General features: G+C 40.5%; 1 protein-coding gene across 22 annotated transcripts in view; it reads right to left on the reverse strand.

The window, feature by feature from the left end:
- The window catches only part of EPB41L3 (erythrocyte membrane protein band 4.1 like 3), a 156172-nt gene that overhangs the window by 75294 nt on the left and 63386 nt on the right, over window positions 1-17492 (reverse strand). For all 22 annotated transcript variants that reach the window (XM_064379387.1, XM_064379407.1, XM_064379403.1 and 19 more), the window contains one exon: window positions 16912-17109. In XM_064379387.1, the coding sequence (XP_064235457.1) occupies window positions 16912-17109 (198 nt within the window). The remainder of the gene's footprint in view (window positions 1-16911; window positions 17110-17492) is intronic.

The raw sequence follows: 17492 nt of genomic DNA on the forward strand, positions 1-17492 counted from the left end.
GTTTATTTTTTTCTAATTTGAGGCAAACATTAAAGAGAACTTCCAGAATCACACCACTCTTCCCACTTTATAATAACGGTACCTTAAAAATAACAATTATGCAATATGCTGATGTAAAACTACTTCCAATATTCATCTTAAGTTGTTCAAAGAAGAATCAGGCATCAGTCATTCCTTATAAGCAATGTAATGTTATAGTTCTTATCACTTTGTATAACTGAAATTCTAACGTACAAAAGACAGCAAAAAAGCCAAATTAAAAAAATAAAAGAAGTGGCAATCAATGAACTGAAAGAAGGCAAAGGAATCAATCAAAGAGCAACACTCAAATTATTCAAATCAATCAAACAACACTCAATTATTTCTCTATGATGGTACCTTATGCAACCTTCCACTTCCTGTTTTCTGTATCTAATAGTGCAAAGCCCTTGGTGGCACTTAGAAAATTATATCAGGATGTTTTTCTATGCTCTCTCTCTTTTTGAACTATTTGAAGGAGCCTCACATGGTCACAATCATTACTGCAATTTCCTCAAGGGGTCAGGTACTCTCAGTTCATGAGCTGGAACAGGGCAAAAATGGAAAACAGACTCGATGTGGGGAAGAACCCGAAGGTGGAGGGATTTGTCAAAGCTGTCCCCAATCCCTGCTTCAAAGGTTAGTATCCCCCAGAGCTCTGTTATTAAGACTCTTTTATTCTTACTCATTCACTCACTACCTGCACAACCTCATTTATCAAGCAGGTTTGAATTAGTATAAAAGATAATGGCTCCCACAGAGTCTACCAACTTGACCTCTCTTCCAAATGCCAAAAATATATCCAATTGCAGTAGTAGATTGCTACTTTCATTGCAATAGAGCTGACTAGTATCCCTGTTCTATTCTCTTAGCCTCCAATTGCTATTTAGAAGAACATTTTGAAAACATGAGCCTATATAAAGCCCCTCAGAAGCACCTATGCCCTATTGGAACAGGCAGAATTCTAAGATGGCTCAGGCTTTCCTGCCTCCCTGGTGCATATGCCTGCACCATCCCTGCAACTGTAAATAAAGTGGATGCTACTCCTGTGATTTCATATTCCAGGCACTTTAAATTTGTTAAGTCTAAGTTAAATTCACTATCTTCCCCCACAAACTTTTTAGCTTGTATTCTACATCCATTGGTAGTACAACTCTCTACGCAATCACTCAGTCCACAAATCTCAAAGTCATTATCAGTTACTGGCTCTTACCACTACCCACATCCCCCTCATATATCCAGCTGATCAGGCCTGCCCCTTTTCAGGACAGTCCTTTAAAATCTACACTCTCCTCTCTACCCCATTGCCAACTGCCTTGCCTTGGTTCTGGTTCTCAGCATCTCCTGCCTGGTTCATTGCAATAGAGCTGACTAGTGTCCCTGTTCTATTCCCTTAGCCTCCAATTGCTATTTAATAGAAGAACATTTTAAAAACATGAATGAGCCTACTACATAAAGCCCCTCAGAAGCACCCATGCCCTATTGCAACAGGCAGAATTCTAAGATGGCTCAGGCTTTCCTGCCTCCCTGGTGCATGCATATGCCTGTACCATCCCTACTCCTGCGATAGGTGATGTTGGAGGACACAGTTGACCTTAAGACTGGGACATTATCCATGTGGGTTTGACATAATCACATGAGCCCTTTCAAAGTAGAGAGTTTTCTCTGGCTGGTTGCCATTGGGGAGGTCAGAGATTCCTGAGAAGACAAATCATGGTGAGGGAGGTCCTACGTTGCTTCGGATCCTCATGGCAAGGATCCGGGAGTGGACTCGGTAGCTGAGAGCGGTTCCTGGACAACAGCTAGCAAGACAGTGAGGATTTCAGTTGTACAGCCACAAGGAAATGAATTATGCCAAGAACCCCAAGGAGTATGAAGCTGATCTATTTCTAGCCCAGTGTCTCCATGAGGATGTAGTCAGTAAATAACCTGATTTCTGCTTTCTGAGACCCTAAACATAGGACCAGCTGACACATGCTGTACTCTTGGCCCATGCAAAGCATGCTGTTTATCACACACTCCAATGTGTATGGGGTTCTGTGTTAGGCCACTATGTTTATGGGGTATTGTTTTGCCCCAAGAGAAAACCAGTACACCAACAGAACAATATTCAACCTTGTAAGCACACTAAACCAATCCTTCCTGATGAGTCCCGGGGCTTCCTTTCCAGCTCATTTCCTGTCTTGAGTGCCCGTGGTATTTCAAACATACTCAATGCTTGCTCTCACATCTCCTCATCTGCCAAAACAATGAAACTGCTAAGTAATATTACATAAATATCATGCATCTAGTTAGAATTTTTCTGGAAATTTAAAAAATTAAATCATAATATGTGAATGCTACTTGATTTTATGTTTCTTTAAATACCTCTACAGAGATAGTCAGCCAACACTTTCTAATAATTAATATCTACCTACCAAAAGGTGACTGGAACCATTTTGCACACTCTGAACCGCCATTGAGGAATCTTTACTCCTAAGAAAGTATTTACAGCCAGGTAAAGATCTGCGGTCAGGCTTTCTACACAACAGCTCTGTTGCAAAACCTGGCCTCCAAAAAAGAAAGAAGAATCCAGGAAACATGCCTCAAACAGCTACTCCCAATTTCTTCAGGCAAAAGAGAAAGTTCTCTGTGACAGTAGAGGATCTGTCCCAACATGAAAATGAGTGAGTTGGGTCTGTTTCCATCTCTTTCCTTCCTCCCAGCTGCTACTATTGAGTCCCTAGTTACTTTTCAAAAACCGAGACTAACACAGAACTCCAAATATGGTAAGAGGCAAAAAAGAATCCGATACTTACTACAGAAGGGCATATATATAGATATATATAGGGCATATATATACTATAGAATGACCTGAAATTTTAAAGGTACTTGAAATCAAATTCAATATGAAGAAGTCTCTTGAAATGTACAGGTCAGAGCTATTAAGTTAGAAATCAGAAGACTTAGCAGAACTAGAAAGAATGCCCTGTGCCAACTTCCGAAGGGACTAGAGATGAAGAAAAAGAGGGCTGACTTCCTCAGATCCTCTCTTTAACAGACTCTCCCATATTATTTCAGTGAGTTCATTACTGAAGCCAAGGAACACTGTATCTCCTTGCTCACTGTAAAATGTGAGTCTTTTCAGGGTAAGAGACGAGCACTGAAAGCCACAAGTGGCGTGTGTGTAATTACTTTCAGAACATATTCAGGCTTGTTAAACACCTACTGATTTCTGACACAACAGCAACAGAACCTTAGCTGCATCTTCAAATCTCAGCAGGTTCAAATAGGGCAGTGTGAGAAAAAGCATTTTCCTGTGTTTTCCGGCTCAGCTTCTCAATCCTACCAGCTTCTAGGTAGGTGAGTTTTTAAAAAATCTTAAACACAAGCACAATTGTTGCTTCCTCTTCTTATTTAATAAAATTGTGCACACTTCCAGAACTGCCAAATTAATGAGTAGTTGATGGGAAAACACAGATACTATTCTTTCCAGGTTAAACAACAAATAAGAAAACAGAAATGAGAAATTGAGAGTCACATTTACATACAAATTTACTCTCTGATTTAAGAAATATTTTTCAGTGTCATATATTATTAGGTGATAAAAGCAAATCTCTAGTATGAAGGTTCTGATCCTATTTTCATATTAAAGACCCATCAATCTATAGGGTATTTTATATTTATATTCCTAAAGACAATGGTTTAGAAGGGAATATGTTTTATGGGATGGAAATTCCATAACTTTAAGGAAACTTTCAAATTTTTCAGCCACTGCAGACCCAAAAAAGGTCCCTGGCACCTACAGATATTAACATTCACTCTCTCTACCACTCACAGCAACCCTGTCAGCTCTACTTCACAGATAAGAAAACTGAGACCTTCTGGGGATAAATAGCTTTCAAAAGGCAAAGCCAAGATGCTATCCATGCTAATGCTACTAGGATGTGCTGCCTCACAAAGTTGAATATTCTTAAGTTCAAAATTCAATTATTTATGTGGAATGGGAGAACTTTTCTAATGTATTAACAATCCTCCAGTTTCATTTAATTCATGAAATTCCCATAGATACGCAGATATTCAAGTGTTAGGATATGTACTTACTGAGTTTCAAGAACATATTTTTATTTTTGAGACGGAGTTTCGCTCCTGTTACCCAGGCTGGAGTGCAATGGCGCGATCTCGGCTCACCGCAACCTCCGCCTCCTGGGTTCAAGCAATTCTCCTGCCTCAGCCTCCCGAGTAGCTGGGAGCTACTGGTAGCACACCTATAGGTGTGCGCCACCATGCCCAGCTAATTTTTGTATTTTTTAGTAGAGACGGGGTTTCACCTTGTTGACCAGGATGGTCTCGATCTCTTGATCTCGTGATCCACCCGCCTTGGCCTCCCAAAGTGCTGGGATTATAGGCCTGAGCCACCGCGCCCGGCCCAAGAACATATTTTTAAAAGCCTGAGGGTGAATGATCATTTTAACTAAAATATTAAATGCCTGATCTATTACTGATGAATGGATTCAAAGTAAAATTAGAGTTCAACATTTCTACTTTTCTGTCTTTAAGAAATCCTAGATATTTTGAGTAGTGCAGAATAAAAACTGACAGGGCAAGGTTCCTTGCAGAAGTTCTCAACTATTTAAGAAGTATAAATTTGTCAAAGTAAATCTAATTTTTAAATTAATTTAGTATTTTAAGATGATCCTCTCTTTACTGGAATGACTTGGCCTAGATGTTCTCAATATGTCTGATATGGAAACCTTGAGAGATGAGGAGATATAAGAAAAACACAAAACCCCAGGAGGAATGATTAGAAATCCTCTTTTCATATAGCCCCAAATAAAGGTTGTCTTCAAAGCTAAATACACAATTAGCTTTGAAATAAGTGCCCAAACTTGCTGCTATAATTTATTAATTACCAGTAAACATTAGCCACAGCATATGTTTTACTACCACCAACAATAAAAAAAGTGGGAAAAAAGAAAAACTATTAAATTTCACTATGTAACCTTTTGGCAGGGCATTTTCTTCTCTATATTTCATTATCATTTTTTTCCATTTCCCAATGAATTATTTAACTGCCATATCCAAGCAGCAAACAACATCGGACTGAAATACAACAATGCCAGATTTTCCCTTATTCCTCTGCTGCAAAAAATTAACTAGATTATAAAAATAGCAAAACCACAAAAGGCATTTCACATGCATTTTAATATATTCTTTTAACTTAAAAACGTTTTTTCAAACTATTAGCACCACATTCCTCTTTTGTGATAAAAACTAAAAAAGTATTACCTCTCTCCACATGCCAGTCAGACACTGGACAGTAAGGCATTTGTGTTAGCCAAATCCTGAAACTAACTACTGCCAATGAATGCTTCCTGTTCAGACTGCATCAGCCAGCATGTGTGTCAACCCTCTAAAATGTGTATGTGATGTGTGTGGTTTGTTATGTGAATGCTGGTTCTTAGTAAATGTATCATCATGTCTCTATGACAGGGCCTTCAACAGCATACTATACTGCATTTTTCCTTAAACCTACTTCTATATTTTGTTGGAAATCACACACGCAACATGCCACACACATCACATACACATTTTAGAGGGTTGAACTAGACTTTGTGTTCTCCTCCAACTCTAAGAACATGTGTTTTCACCAGATCTCAACTCTAGTAAAAAAGAGGTCACAGGTGCTGTTGATAAGCCTCGGGATTTGGAGACAAAGTTAAAAAGATACCCCTTTTGAAATGGACCAAAAAAGACATTATCAAAAACTCAAGTGACTATCCACCATGTACAAACTTTCCCAGGATATTACCTACCTATGAAAAGATTTCTAATCTTGTGGCTGATGACAGCAGCCTGCTTCCTAAAGTTTCTGAAGGACCAAGAGTACTTCCACAAAAAGAAAGGCGTGAATTGAAATGCTAACTAAGGGAAGATAAGCTATAATCCTGGAAATTACAACCTTCCTTTCATGGGGAAATGCTGTAATTATGAAACAAACTGGCAATTGATCAGGAAAATTGAGAAAGAATCACTAGATGGTGCAACTTGTTTCTCTCCAGAAGGGAAGGTTAGGGCTCCCGGGTTTGATTCACTTTTCCACTTTGAGCTTGATGGTGTGATAACTATAGATTTTGCTTACAATCATTCTATATGAAGGTAAAGAGCTGTGTCAACCCTTGTTAACTTGTTCCATACACGACTTTGAAGACTTCCTATGTTATATCTCTCCAGCTATTTTCTTCTTCTCACATGAAAAGCATTGCTCTAAGATTTATTCTCTACGTAGTAGCTTATTTCGAGAATATAATCTGAACCAGCGCTTTAACAGTCATTTTTAGAAATTAGGTTTAAGAAATCTTAAGGGGATGATATTCTGCTCACTGACTAAACCTGTCTCTCTTGAATAGGATCTGGGCCCCTTTTCTCCTAACTAATCCTCTGCAGGCCTAGAGCCAAGCTGCCCTGTTTATTATAAGGGATACCCACTACAGCGTCCAGTGCAGATGCGCTTCATGGTTTCAAAGCCTTCTAGCCACAAGAAGAGGGAAAGTGAAGAAAACAGGAGAAAGTGAATAGCAGATAAAGACTTCGGTAGCCTCTCTTCCATCTACCTACTCAAAAATTACATATATAATTAAAAAATTAGAAAAATTTGATTAATTTTGAAGTCAAAAGCTTACAGAATTACAAATACAACAGGTAATCAAGAAATTAATTTTTTTCAGCTTCATAAACTATTTGTAAAGTAGACCTTTCTCCTTCTGTTTCATTTATCTTCCTACTGATGGCAGCAGTGGCCTGACTGGAGTGGCCGCTGCCATGATGCCAGCTACAGCAGGGAAGGCACGGCCGAGGCTGCACGCTCCACGGAGCCAGCAGGAGCCAGGAACAGGTGGGAGCCTCAACTTCCTGGGCACAGTTGACTCAGGCATCCCTGTGCTGTCAGGGACACCGGAACCTTCCCTGCCCCTGCAGGCTTGGAAGTGCCTGCTCCCACTGCCTGGCCTCTCCCGGCTCCTGGCGCCCATTCCTATTTTGAAGCAAAGTTGTGGCTGAGCCTGAGCTGTGTCGTGACCCAGGCAAGTGTACGTGCACTTGGGTAGTGCTGACATTCAAGCTCCCTGCTGCCTTGACCCTTTCCAGACTCTGGGCACTGATAAGCATGGGAGGGAGGCAGAGGGGGACACGGAGGGCAGCTTGGCATAGGCCTGCAGGTGACCCTCAGCATAAACATCCTGGACAGCCTGGATGACACGTAGATGGTGATGGGAGGCAGGCAGGCTCCTTGGCAGAAAGGGGTGGGTCCCTGGTGAAGCCTCACCCTCAAGCCAGGGATGGTGTGAAACATGGGGCCAGGCTGTCAATTCCGGGTGGAGTCCGCAGCCCACTTAGTGATAATTTATGGTGCTTTTTCCAGGCCTGCCATAGCTGCCAGTAGACCAAACAGCATGCACTTCCTCCCTTCTGAAGCCCATAAAACCTAGACTCAGCCACTCACAGACTTCGGGATGACCTGCTGGGGACAGGAGTTGCTCACTGCAGTCTCCTCGCCTCTGAGGGCTGCACACTCAACAGGATGACCTGCCTGCATATAGGAGCTACGCACTCCAGGATTCCTCTCTGTTGAGAACTGCACCCACTGGGATAAACTATCTGTGAAAAAGAGCTACCTACTGAGGCAGGCAGATCATCTGAGGTCAAGAGTTTTGAGCCCAGCCTGGTCAACATGGTGAAACCCCATCTCTACTAAAAACACACAAAAAATTAGCTGGGTGTGGTGTAATCCCAGCTACTTGGGAGGCTGAGGTAGGAGAATCATTTGAACCTGGGAGGTGGAGGTCGCAGTGAGCTGAGATCGTACCATTGTACTCCAGCCTAGGGGACAGAGAGAGAGAGAGACTCCATCTCAAAAAAAAAAAAAGAAAGAAAGAAAAAGAACTACCCACTTTGGGTCTCCTGAGAGCTGTACTGTCCCTCAATAAAACACCTCTTTGCCCTGCTCCGCATCTAGTTGTCCATGTATCTCATTCTTCCTGTACATAGAACAAGAACTCAGGAACTGCCGAAAAGCGTAACTGAAAAAGCTGTAACACAAACAGGGTTGAAACACGCCACCCCTATTTCTTGCCACGTTGGGCGTGACAAGAAGGAGAGAAGAGCTGCAGCCCTTCCGGGAGCCCAGACCTAGAGGCTCCCTGAGCCAGGACTGTGACATCCTCTTTGGGGCTCTCTGGTTTCTGGCATCTCCAAGCTTCCGGGTGCCACTACATTCCCCATGTCCAGACATGGGTGCCCACAGCAGAAGTTGCTTACAGTGTATCTGATCCAGCTTCAGGCTTGCCCGGAGCTGGTGCCTGTGCCAGTGCCTGGAGCTGTCAGCCCCACCACAGCGGCCAGCATGACTGGCTGTGTGTAGTGGCTGGACCCCGCACTTGCTCACTCATGCACCCCTCACCACTCCACACCTGGCTTACCCTTGGTAGGCGTGGGATCCAGGCCGGTAGCACAAGCCAAGTGCAGCCTGCAGGTCAAATGGGCGGAACGAGCCCAATGGGCCTAAGCAAAACTCAGGGAAAGGTGCCACCAGCCCCAGAGGCTTCCAGCTAGAAAAAGGATAACCGAAAGATCCTGTGACACTACTAAATCACAAGTCCATGCTGGAAACAAATATTCTACTTTGGATGGTTCCTTCTGTTGCTGTAGACTTTGCATGTTTTAATGCTGTAGTGCAGAGACCTCTGGAACAGAGAGCAGGAAATCTGGGTTCTAGCCTTTCTCTGCGTGTCCTCAGACACACTGTTAGCTTCCCTGTGCCTATTTCCTCACCAGTGAAACAAGGCAGGAGACAAGGTTATTTCCAATGTCCCTTCCAGACATAAAATTGTTTGACTTTATGGTGAAGACAATCTCACACATAAGCTTAAGTCTTTGGCTCATCTGGTCTTCAGTGCCTGGAATGTAACAAGCTCCCAAGCAAAAGTTTGTATTAAAGTCCCTGCAAAATGAGTACAGCTCTTTGGCATCTTTTGCACACAATGTGGTAACACGTTTTATGGATTAAAAATGATCTAAACAAGAAAAACCAACATGTACTAAGACAAATAATAATTAAAACCCAAATGATTCACTCTCTTGTTAAAAAATATTACGGTGCTTATAACGTACAAATTGATCAATGCATTCTAAAAAACGCAAAGATTTTAATGAAGACTAAATGAGGCAAAGGCCTAAGCTTAAATGTTAAACTGTCTCTGCCATACAGTCAAACAGTCTTAAGTCTGGAAGGGACATTGAAACTAACCTTGTCTTTTACCTTGTTTAACTGGTGAGGAAGTAGGTTCAGAGAAGCTAATGGTATACCTGATAAAGACTATACATTAAAGGATTTTTGGAAGTTATAAGTACAGGTCCACTTCTAGAAAGAAGTCTGGTAAAGTGCATTGGTAGCAGACAGTAATATACTAGGGTCACGAAGTACCAGATAAACCTGTGCAGATGGCAGGGCACTGTAGCCATCCAAGGAGTTGGCTGAAATCTACCGTGCTAGGAAGACTCTTTTCCTGAGGAAGTAAATAAGGAATGCCTTGGACTAAAGTGGGAGAAAACCTTTCTTTTCTCCCTGAGGTTAGGGCTGAGTGGGGCCTGGACTCTGATGAGTAGAAAGGGTACCATCCTACAGTAGGTGTGAGCTGGTACCTGCCATGCAGGAGCAGAGTGGGTTTCAGGCAGGAAGACATTCATCAGGAGCTCTATGACTCCTAGGAATGGCACGTGATGCAGCAGGTGTACTTTCTGTTTTACTGTCTTTCCTTAAAGTCTGAACTCAAGTGTGCTATGGGGAATTAGGGAAAGCCTGCTTTATTTCTGAAGAAGCAGCTGGAAGGGCAGCACCGTCACCTGAGCCCAGGAAAAGGTGTCAGTGGCAATTTTTGAGTGTCCAAGTCACCATCTCACCGGGCTCTGTGGCATTAAAGCCACACAGAGAGTAAGGAAATTTAAAGGACTTCTTCCACAGCACATGGGAAAGCTCTTAGGGATCAGGGAAGATTCTGACAGAGATGAATTTCAAGCAAGTCAACTAGAGATAAAAATATGAAGTATCACCTGAAATATTAGTCACAGAATGGTGAAAACTAGAAAACTTGGAATATTTTCACACTTGGAAGACCGCTTTCAGCATTAAACCAGTAAGTCATGAATATCTACTATGTAAGAAATTAACCATGGTGTTGTAACAAATCCAGAGATAAGACACTGTCCTCTGAAACAGGCAAGACGACAGAGCAGAGAGTTTACCTGTGAATCCCTCTGCCTGGGCACAGGGAGGGAAAGTCCATTTCATCACATCAGCAACACAAAGTGGCCATAAAACACACTGGAAGCCTGAAGACTGAAAAGAGTTAGGTTTGCATGAAAAAACAAACCTAGTGCTTTAGCATTACGATGTCAGAATATTCACATTTGGGAAATGAATCCTGTTAGGCCTTCACACAATGTGACAACTGGGAGTAAGCAAAAAGAATGCCTGAGCGGACTTTATCTCACATAGAGCATTGACCATCGAACCACACAGGCACTCAAGTTCCGAAAGTCACTCAGCTTCCAAAACAGTCTAAAGTATGGTGAAACAGCAGGACTCTTATTGTTTATATTGTATATCTTATTTCTTGATATACATGCTGATGATTTTAACCTTTATATTGTTTAGGATATTTAGTAGACCTTGTCTACACTCATGATGAATTATTAAAGTTTATTACTTTTTAAAAATGAGAACCAGGAAAATGGATTTAACAGTTTTAGTAAACCAGGTCTGTTTAATCAAACCTTACTGAGATAAATATCAATACCTTAAGAAGATTTAACGCTTACTATGTAAATGAGACATTGCATGTTAACAGTTTCTGTATGTAACTGTTCCTATGGTTGCACCAAAGAGCCATCACACTAGGAAACAAGGTTAATTAATGTCCTTCCATCCTCCAGAGTCCCAGAGGCAGCATTCTTCAAGCAGGAAATTACTGCTGCTGGATGGGGCCATTTGGTTACAGCACGCGATGGATGGTTTGTTGTAAGTTCTGCAGTTGAGCAGAGATCCACGGAGGAGGGTGGCATGTTTTAGGTTAAACTGGAAACTTACAGAGCTATGCAGAATCAAAAGTTCTGTGATTTGTGTGTTTGGTGAATGAACAATATTTGTATTGCTTTAAAATAGTCCAGTCCTTATGTGTATGGCTTACAATTCTTATTTCTTGTAATTGAAGAAAAGCAAAAGGTAACTTTCTAGATTATGGCAATTCTATTTGCTGTCTGGTCAAGCAAGGGGTTGGAAAAGATTTAATCATGTAACCTATAAAAGTTAGAAAGCTAAGATGTTATATTTGTTTTTTTGTAAACAAATCCCAAGAAGCAGGGTACATAAAACAGGGCAAGATTTGCCCAATTAATTGAATCACAGGCAAGACAGAATATTAGGCACGTTTTTAACAGTCCGTTACTGACCAATAGTTAGAAGGTACAAAAGCACCTTAGAAACATAGTTCCATAAATTTCCTTATCCTCTCTGGTCCCTTACAAGCATCTCTGGATGGTCTCAAACAATGTTTGTTGGAGTCAATTTGACCATTTCTGTCCTTACTCCAGATTCCAGGCCTATCCTTGAGGGATCTAAATTGTCCTCAGTCACGGAGCCCATTCCACCATAGGCCTCCAAATAAGGCCTAAGTAACCTGGGGACAGCCAGATTTTTATGTGTTATGGCTGCACTTAAATTGCTCTCACTGAATTGCCCCAATCTGGAGGCAAATCTCTCTCCAGTGTGGCCCATTCACTGGCATGTTTCCCTGGAATTACTAGCCCAGCATTCTCGTACCTGGGTCCTATAAGTAGTACATTGCCCTCATTATTGAATTGGCAATATTTAGAGGCTAAGTAAACTGACTTTCACACAGGGCCTTTGAGTAACACCTGTAGGTAAGCCATCTACCATGCTTACAGTAACGCTCTGGACAACTCTGGACAACACCACCATGTGGACTCCACCAGGGTTTCTTACAGGATACAAACCAAACTGCTCCATACAATGACTTAAACATTTGATGGATGCAGCAGCAAACCTATCTTATGAAATATGGACTGAAATTTGAGATCAAGCTTGACTTACTTTCCTAAAACAAAATCAGACTAGATTAGAATGGTGCCCAAACAGAAAAAGCAAAGTCCTAATTGGATAGTCACTAGGAATATGCTATACACTGATCAGTCAGATTACAATCAGTCTGCTGAACATGGAAGCAACAGAATGAAAATAAATGGGATGAGTGAGAGGACCATTACCTCCAACGCATGGGCTTGAGGTATTTTTATTTATTTTCTCTTCTAAAATTTATGTTTGAGAAATAAACATAAACAACAATAACAAACTGGCTGAAGGACATTGTTTGCATTCTCTAGCAGTAAAATAAAATAAGAAGAGAATCACATAGTGATTTTGTTAGCACGCATGAAAATCTGGCAGAGGACAAATATTTCCCAAACATATGTATCCAGCTTGCTATAATAAGATCTTTTCTTATATTTTAAATAATCAAGACCAAGTTTGAAAAAAAATTGTGAGCAAAAAGTCTCTCAAATGGAAAAGCACCAAATGCTACAAGGAACTAAGCCTACTGCTAGAAGAAAGTTCGAGAAAGCCAGCACAATCTGGAAAGGCTAGCATTGAAACATGGGTAGGGAGATGTTGGGGATCAAACAGGCAGTAAGTGTTCAGTCCCTACTCTCTATCTTGCTTTCTGGATCACTGGTTCTCTCCCACGATAGCCGTGTGTGTGTGTGTGTGTGTGTGTGTGTGTGTGTGTGTGTGTGTGTGTGTTGCCAGGGGTCCTTTGCAGGTGACTATAAATTCTCATGTTACCATCAAGGCAGAGTTGAGCCTTAATGATTTTAAGTTGAAGTGATGAAGGGATTCAATATGCCATGGAGAAAAATATCAGAATTTTATGAAAATAAAATGCTAAAATGCTCTTTCTGATGTCTTGTTAAATGCAAAAAATGTTTCATCTGTTATATTGCCTTCATTCTTAATTCATATATAATTACATGTACTGGAGACAGGGATTAGAGAAACAATTCTGACTCTTTCAGTCCGGTTTCTGTGTGTGTGTCTGTATATCTGTTCTGTCTATGAGTGGTAGTAGGAAGGGGCATTGGATGCGATCTGGTCTGAGACAGCATCTGAGGAACCAGTGGCTTCCATAATCACACCTACAGTTTCTGCGGGAACCCTCCCATGGCAGTGCATACATCATTACAAGGTTGACAGCAATCATTCAAGACATTATTTTCCTGTTAATGTACAATCTGACTTCCTATAACTTCTACCTTAGTTTTGATTTTTATATATAAAAGGTACAATAACCCTTCAGTCACCACCTTTCCAAGTAACTGAGAATAGCTTTCCCATCCTCCATCAATCTTATTTTTTCCATATTTAACACATCCTATTTCTCTAATCATTCCTCATATGAAGCCTTCCACATCATTCACCATCCTATAATTCTCAGCTGAATAAGTTCAAGTCAAAGTCCACTGTTGATATTATCATTATTAAACAGGCTCCACTTATTAAGAATATGCCATATCCCAGAAAGTGTTCAAATAAATTATTTGCTTTAATCTTCTCAACAACGCCTTTCAAGGCCAGTATTTTCATCCTCATCTTTGTATTGAGAGAACCTAGGTTCCGAAACTTTAAGGAAGTTCCTTGAAACCACACGGGTTACCATTAGCCACCCCCGGTCTGGTAGCTTCAGAGCATTTATCGCATGTGATTGAAACACAGCCCTGCAGGCAGGATCTGTGCAACGCAGGGAACAGGATGGCTCGCTGCCTTCTGCAAACCGAACACTACGCTTCCACAGAAACAGCCTGTGATTACAAAATGGTTTTGACAACTGTATCACACTGCTGGCTCATGATGAGTTTGTAATGAACTTAAGCCTAAAGAGGAGTTTTACCCAAATTGTTACCAAGTCTGAATAACCCTCTCACATACACATTTCTATTTTGTACTTAATCTCGTTTATCAGAGTAAAGTTTAAATGTTAGCTTTCCTGCTTTGCTTCAGTGTCCCACACTGTCCATTTCATAATAAAACTGGATTCTCACACTTGGGGCATTAATCTCTTTAAATAAGCAATACAAGCTTTAAAGCTCTATATTGCTTAAAAAATAATTGTTCAGCTGTGTTTCTGTGCCTTCATCCAAGTCTTTGACATAGACTCAATTTCAAGAAGAGCCAGCACTGAAGCTCACCTTTCCTAGGCAATGCTTTTCCTTCGCTGTTTACCTAGAATGCTCTGTGTATAGCTCACCAAGCAAGCTTTACTTTCCATTGTTTATATCAAAACACAAGAAATACTGTCACATGCTTTTCCTTTTTTTTTTTTTTTGAGATGGAGTCTTGCTCTGTCACCAGGCTTGAGTGCAGTGGCACGATCTCAGCTGACTGCAACCTTCGACTCCCAGGTTCAAGCAATTCTCCTGCCTCAGCCTCCCGAGTACCTGGGATTACAGGTGTGTACCACCACTTCTGACTAACTTTTGTATTTTTGGTAGATACGGGGTTTCACCATGTTGGCCAGGATGGTCTTGATCTCCTGACCTTGTGATCTGCCTGCCTGGGCCTCCCAAAGTGCTGGGATTACAGGCGTGAGCCATTGCGCCCGGCATAACATGCTTTTTCAACTAGCACCTCATTGCCTCCTTGAGAATCACTCTACTTGATTTACAAGACATTTTTCTTATCCAACCAATCGGTTACAGATAAACCTACTGAACTTTACCATGTCCAAATTTCTCCATCTTCTTCACAAAGATGTCAGTCATGAACACATATTTTCTAATAGCAATGTCTGTGGTGAAACTGAAAACATTCTACTGGCAAAAGTTTTTATATCCCAGAAAAAAGCTACCCTTAAGAATCTGTCAAATGTATAAAAATAGTTTATTGTAAAGAAAAATAACTGGCCAAGTTTCCTGTGCCACTCAAAATGTTCACAGTGACATTAAAAGAAAAGTAATTATAAAACCACAGTGATTATCTATAATGAAGCTGAAGCACAGATATAAATTAAATTTGACAAAATGTTCAACACTGCTTGTACCTTAGTCAGCCCTAAGGCATTATCCTCTCTACATGAAACACCATAAACTTTCTTCTAGGCTCTTCCTTAGAAGACTCTGATAGCCAGAACTCAAAGACTGCTAGTTTACCCTGTTCATTCCATTATATGAATGCAATCAATAGAAAGGCTCTCCTCAAAGTTAAGAGGAAAAGTGTCTCGACTTAGATCAATTTTTCCAGAAAATGTATCTACATTGAAAAAATATAGTAGAATCTTTCAAGGTTACAAAAGTCCTGTAGGTTTCATAGTAAAACTCAGCTAGAAGTATATTACTGGAGCTGCCTGTTTCCAGAATTCACATCTAGATGAGTAATTGGACACGCTGGTCTAAGAAATTAAATAAAATCAAAGCCAGAAAAAGGGAACAAAGAGTTTTGTGCATGGTCCTTGGGGATTCCTGTGGTGGCCCATCAATGTTTACAAGAATACAGCATGACTAAATTTTCTATAAATTGGTATAACAGACTAAATAATGTTGGATGTAAGACTTCATTTTCAAAAAACATAGATTTTTTTTCTATGTTCCTGCAATCTGTAAAAATTTAGTAATCTACTTCTCATCCCCATCCTAAATGAATTCAATATGAAATAGATTTGAGTCTTCTGTTACAAGAAAAACATTAGGTGCATGAGTGCATTATACAAAATATAACAGGAATGATATGGGGGTTGGGGGACAGAAGAAGCAGAGTAAATGGGAACATGGGAAATAGGGTGGGCTTAGTATTAGCTGGCATGAGGAATGAGGAAGAGAAACATGTAAGGACACACACGTGTGCACTGACTGTGCTGCCTGGGACAGAGTCTCAGCACAAGCCTGAGGAAGGGTTGGACTGTGAAAGCATGCGGTAGGAGGGGCTGGCTTGGAGAAGTGTGATACCCTCCCTTCTTTATGACAAGGGCAGGAGCTGGAGGCAGGAAGAATGAGCTCTTTGAATGAAGACATCGCATCTGAAATGGAATCACCTTGCTAAAAGTTCAAGCCACTCCATCTTGGTGCACACACAAACATGCTCCTAGAGCCTGCATTCATGCCCTGTGTGAATTTTTCCTGATACTCAGAGAACTCAACAATCAGCCATCTCTGCAGCTCCAGACAGGTTGTGTTCTCATCTGCTAATTTGGTCTTGACAAACATCTCTGACAAAAGGCATTCAACTGCCCTTTCTCTGGGAGGAATCTGTTTTCTTTACCGAGAAGAACAAAGAGTACACCCTTTTCAACTAAAGCTGCAACGCCCACCAAGATGTGCATTTTAAAAATTACTCATTCTCTGAGCAAGAAAAGGTCATGGACATTTTCAAACTATCCCACCATCCCTACGTACAGAATTTGTAAGTTTTCTACCAAGTAACAAGTGCCTTGGGCATACATTATGCAAAAAAGATAAAATTCATGTAAATAATAGCTCACAGCCAGGATATTAAAGAAAACTCTATTTTTAAAGACTTCAAAATCTTTTTGTTCCTACCATATTGTTGAAGATTTTATCTTTTAAAAAATATAAGATCACATACTACTTTTGGTTGTAACATTTTGGGACATTGTACATGTTTTTAAGAATCTGATCCCCTGTTAGAGACTTGGGAATAATTTTATATTTAGAGACTGGGTTCGAGTAATTTTCCAGAGTCCTAGAAAAATAAAGAGGCATCTTGTATATTTTATATCAACATTCCCCAGCTTTCAATATCTAGGACAAAAATGTCTTAAGACACACACTTACCTCTACATCACAGGTATATTCTGAGCCATCTAGAAGTATCACTTTGCACTGCATGCTTTTAGGCTTTTTGACAATCTTTAATGGAGACCGAGAGAGTTTACTGCTAGATGATTTCTGAGAAAGTTTATCGTCTTCTAATTGCTGATATTCGAGCTGTTTTGCAGCTCTGGCAGCAGATTCCTGTTCCTTGTCAGTGACCTGTGAAGAGCAAACAAGCAACAGTTTTCATTGCAAGATGGGAAATAAATATTGCATTGCTCATGCAACAGCACAAAACTGCTTTCTATTTCACAGAGGAGAGAAACTGAATTAGGATATTAGGAATAGACATAAATATACAGATACTTAAAATATTTGCCTAAATGCCGTTTGCCATTTAAATGTATCAATAAGGACTTAGTTCATTTTAACTCCAGGATTTACTTTAGAAGCAGTGAGTTAGCAAATGCTATCAAAATTTCAACAAGCCAACAATGAATAAGTGATTCTTGACTTTTTAAAAAGCATTGGATAGTATAGGTCTGTAAAATATACTGTTTAGATTTCATCTTAAATGTTCTATTTTCTTAATTCACCAGATC

This window comes from Aotus nancymaae, unplaced genomic scaffold, assembly GCF_030222135.1.
Source record: "Aotus nancymaae isolate 86718 unplaced genomic scaffold, 86718_ANA_hifiasm-v0.15.2.pri h1tg000020l, whole genome shotgun sequence".
NCBI classification, from domain to species: domain Eukaryota; kingdom Metazoa; phylum Chordata; class Mammalia; order Primates; family Aotidae; genus Aotus; species Aotus nancymaae.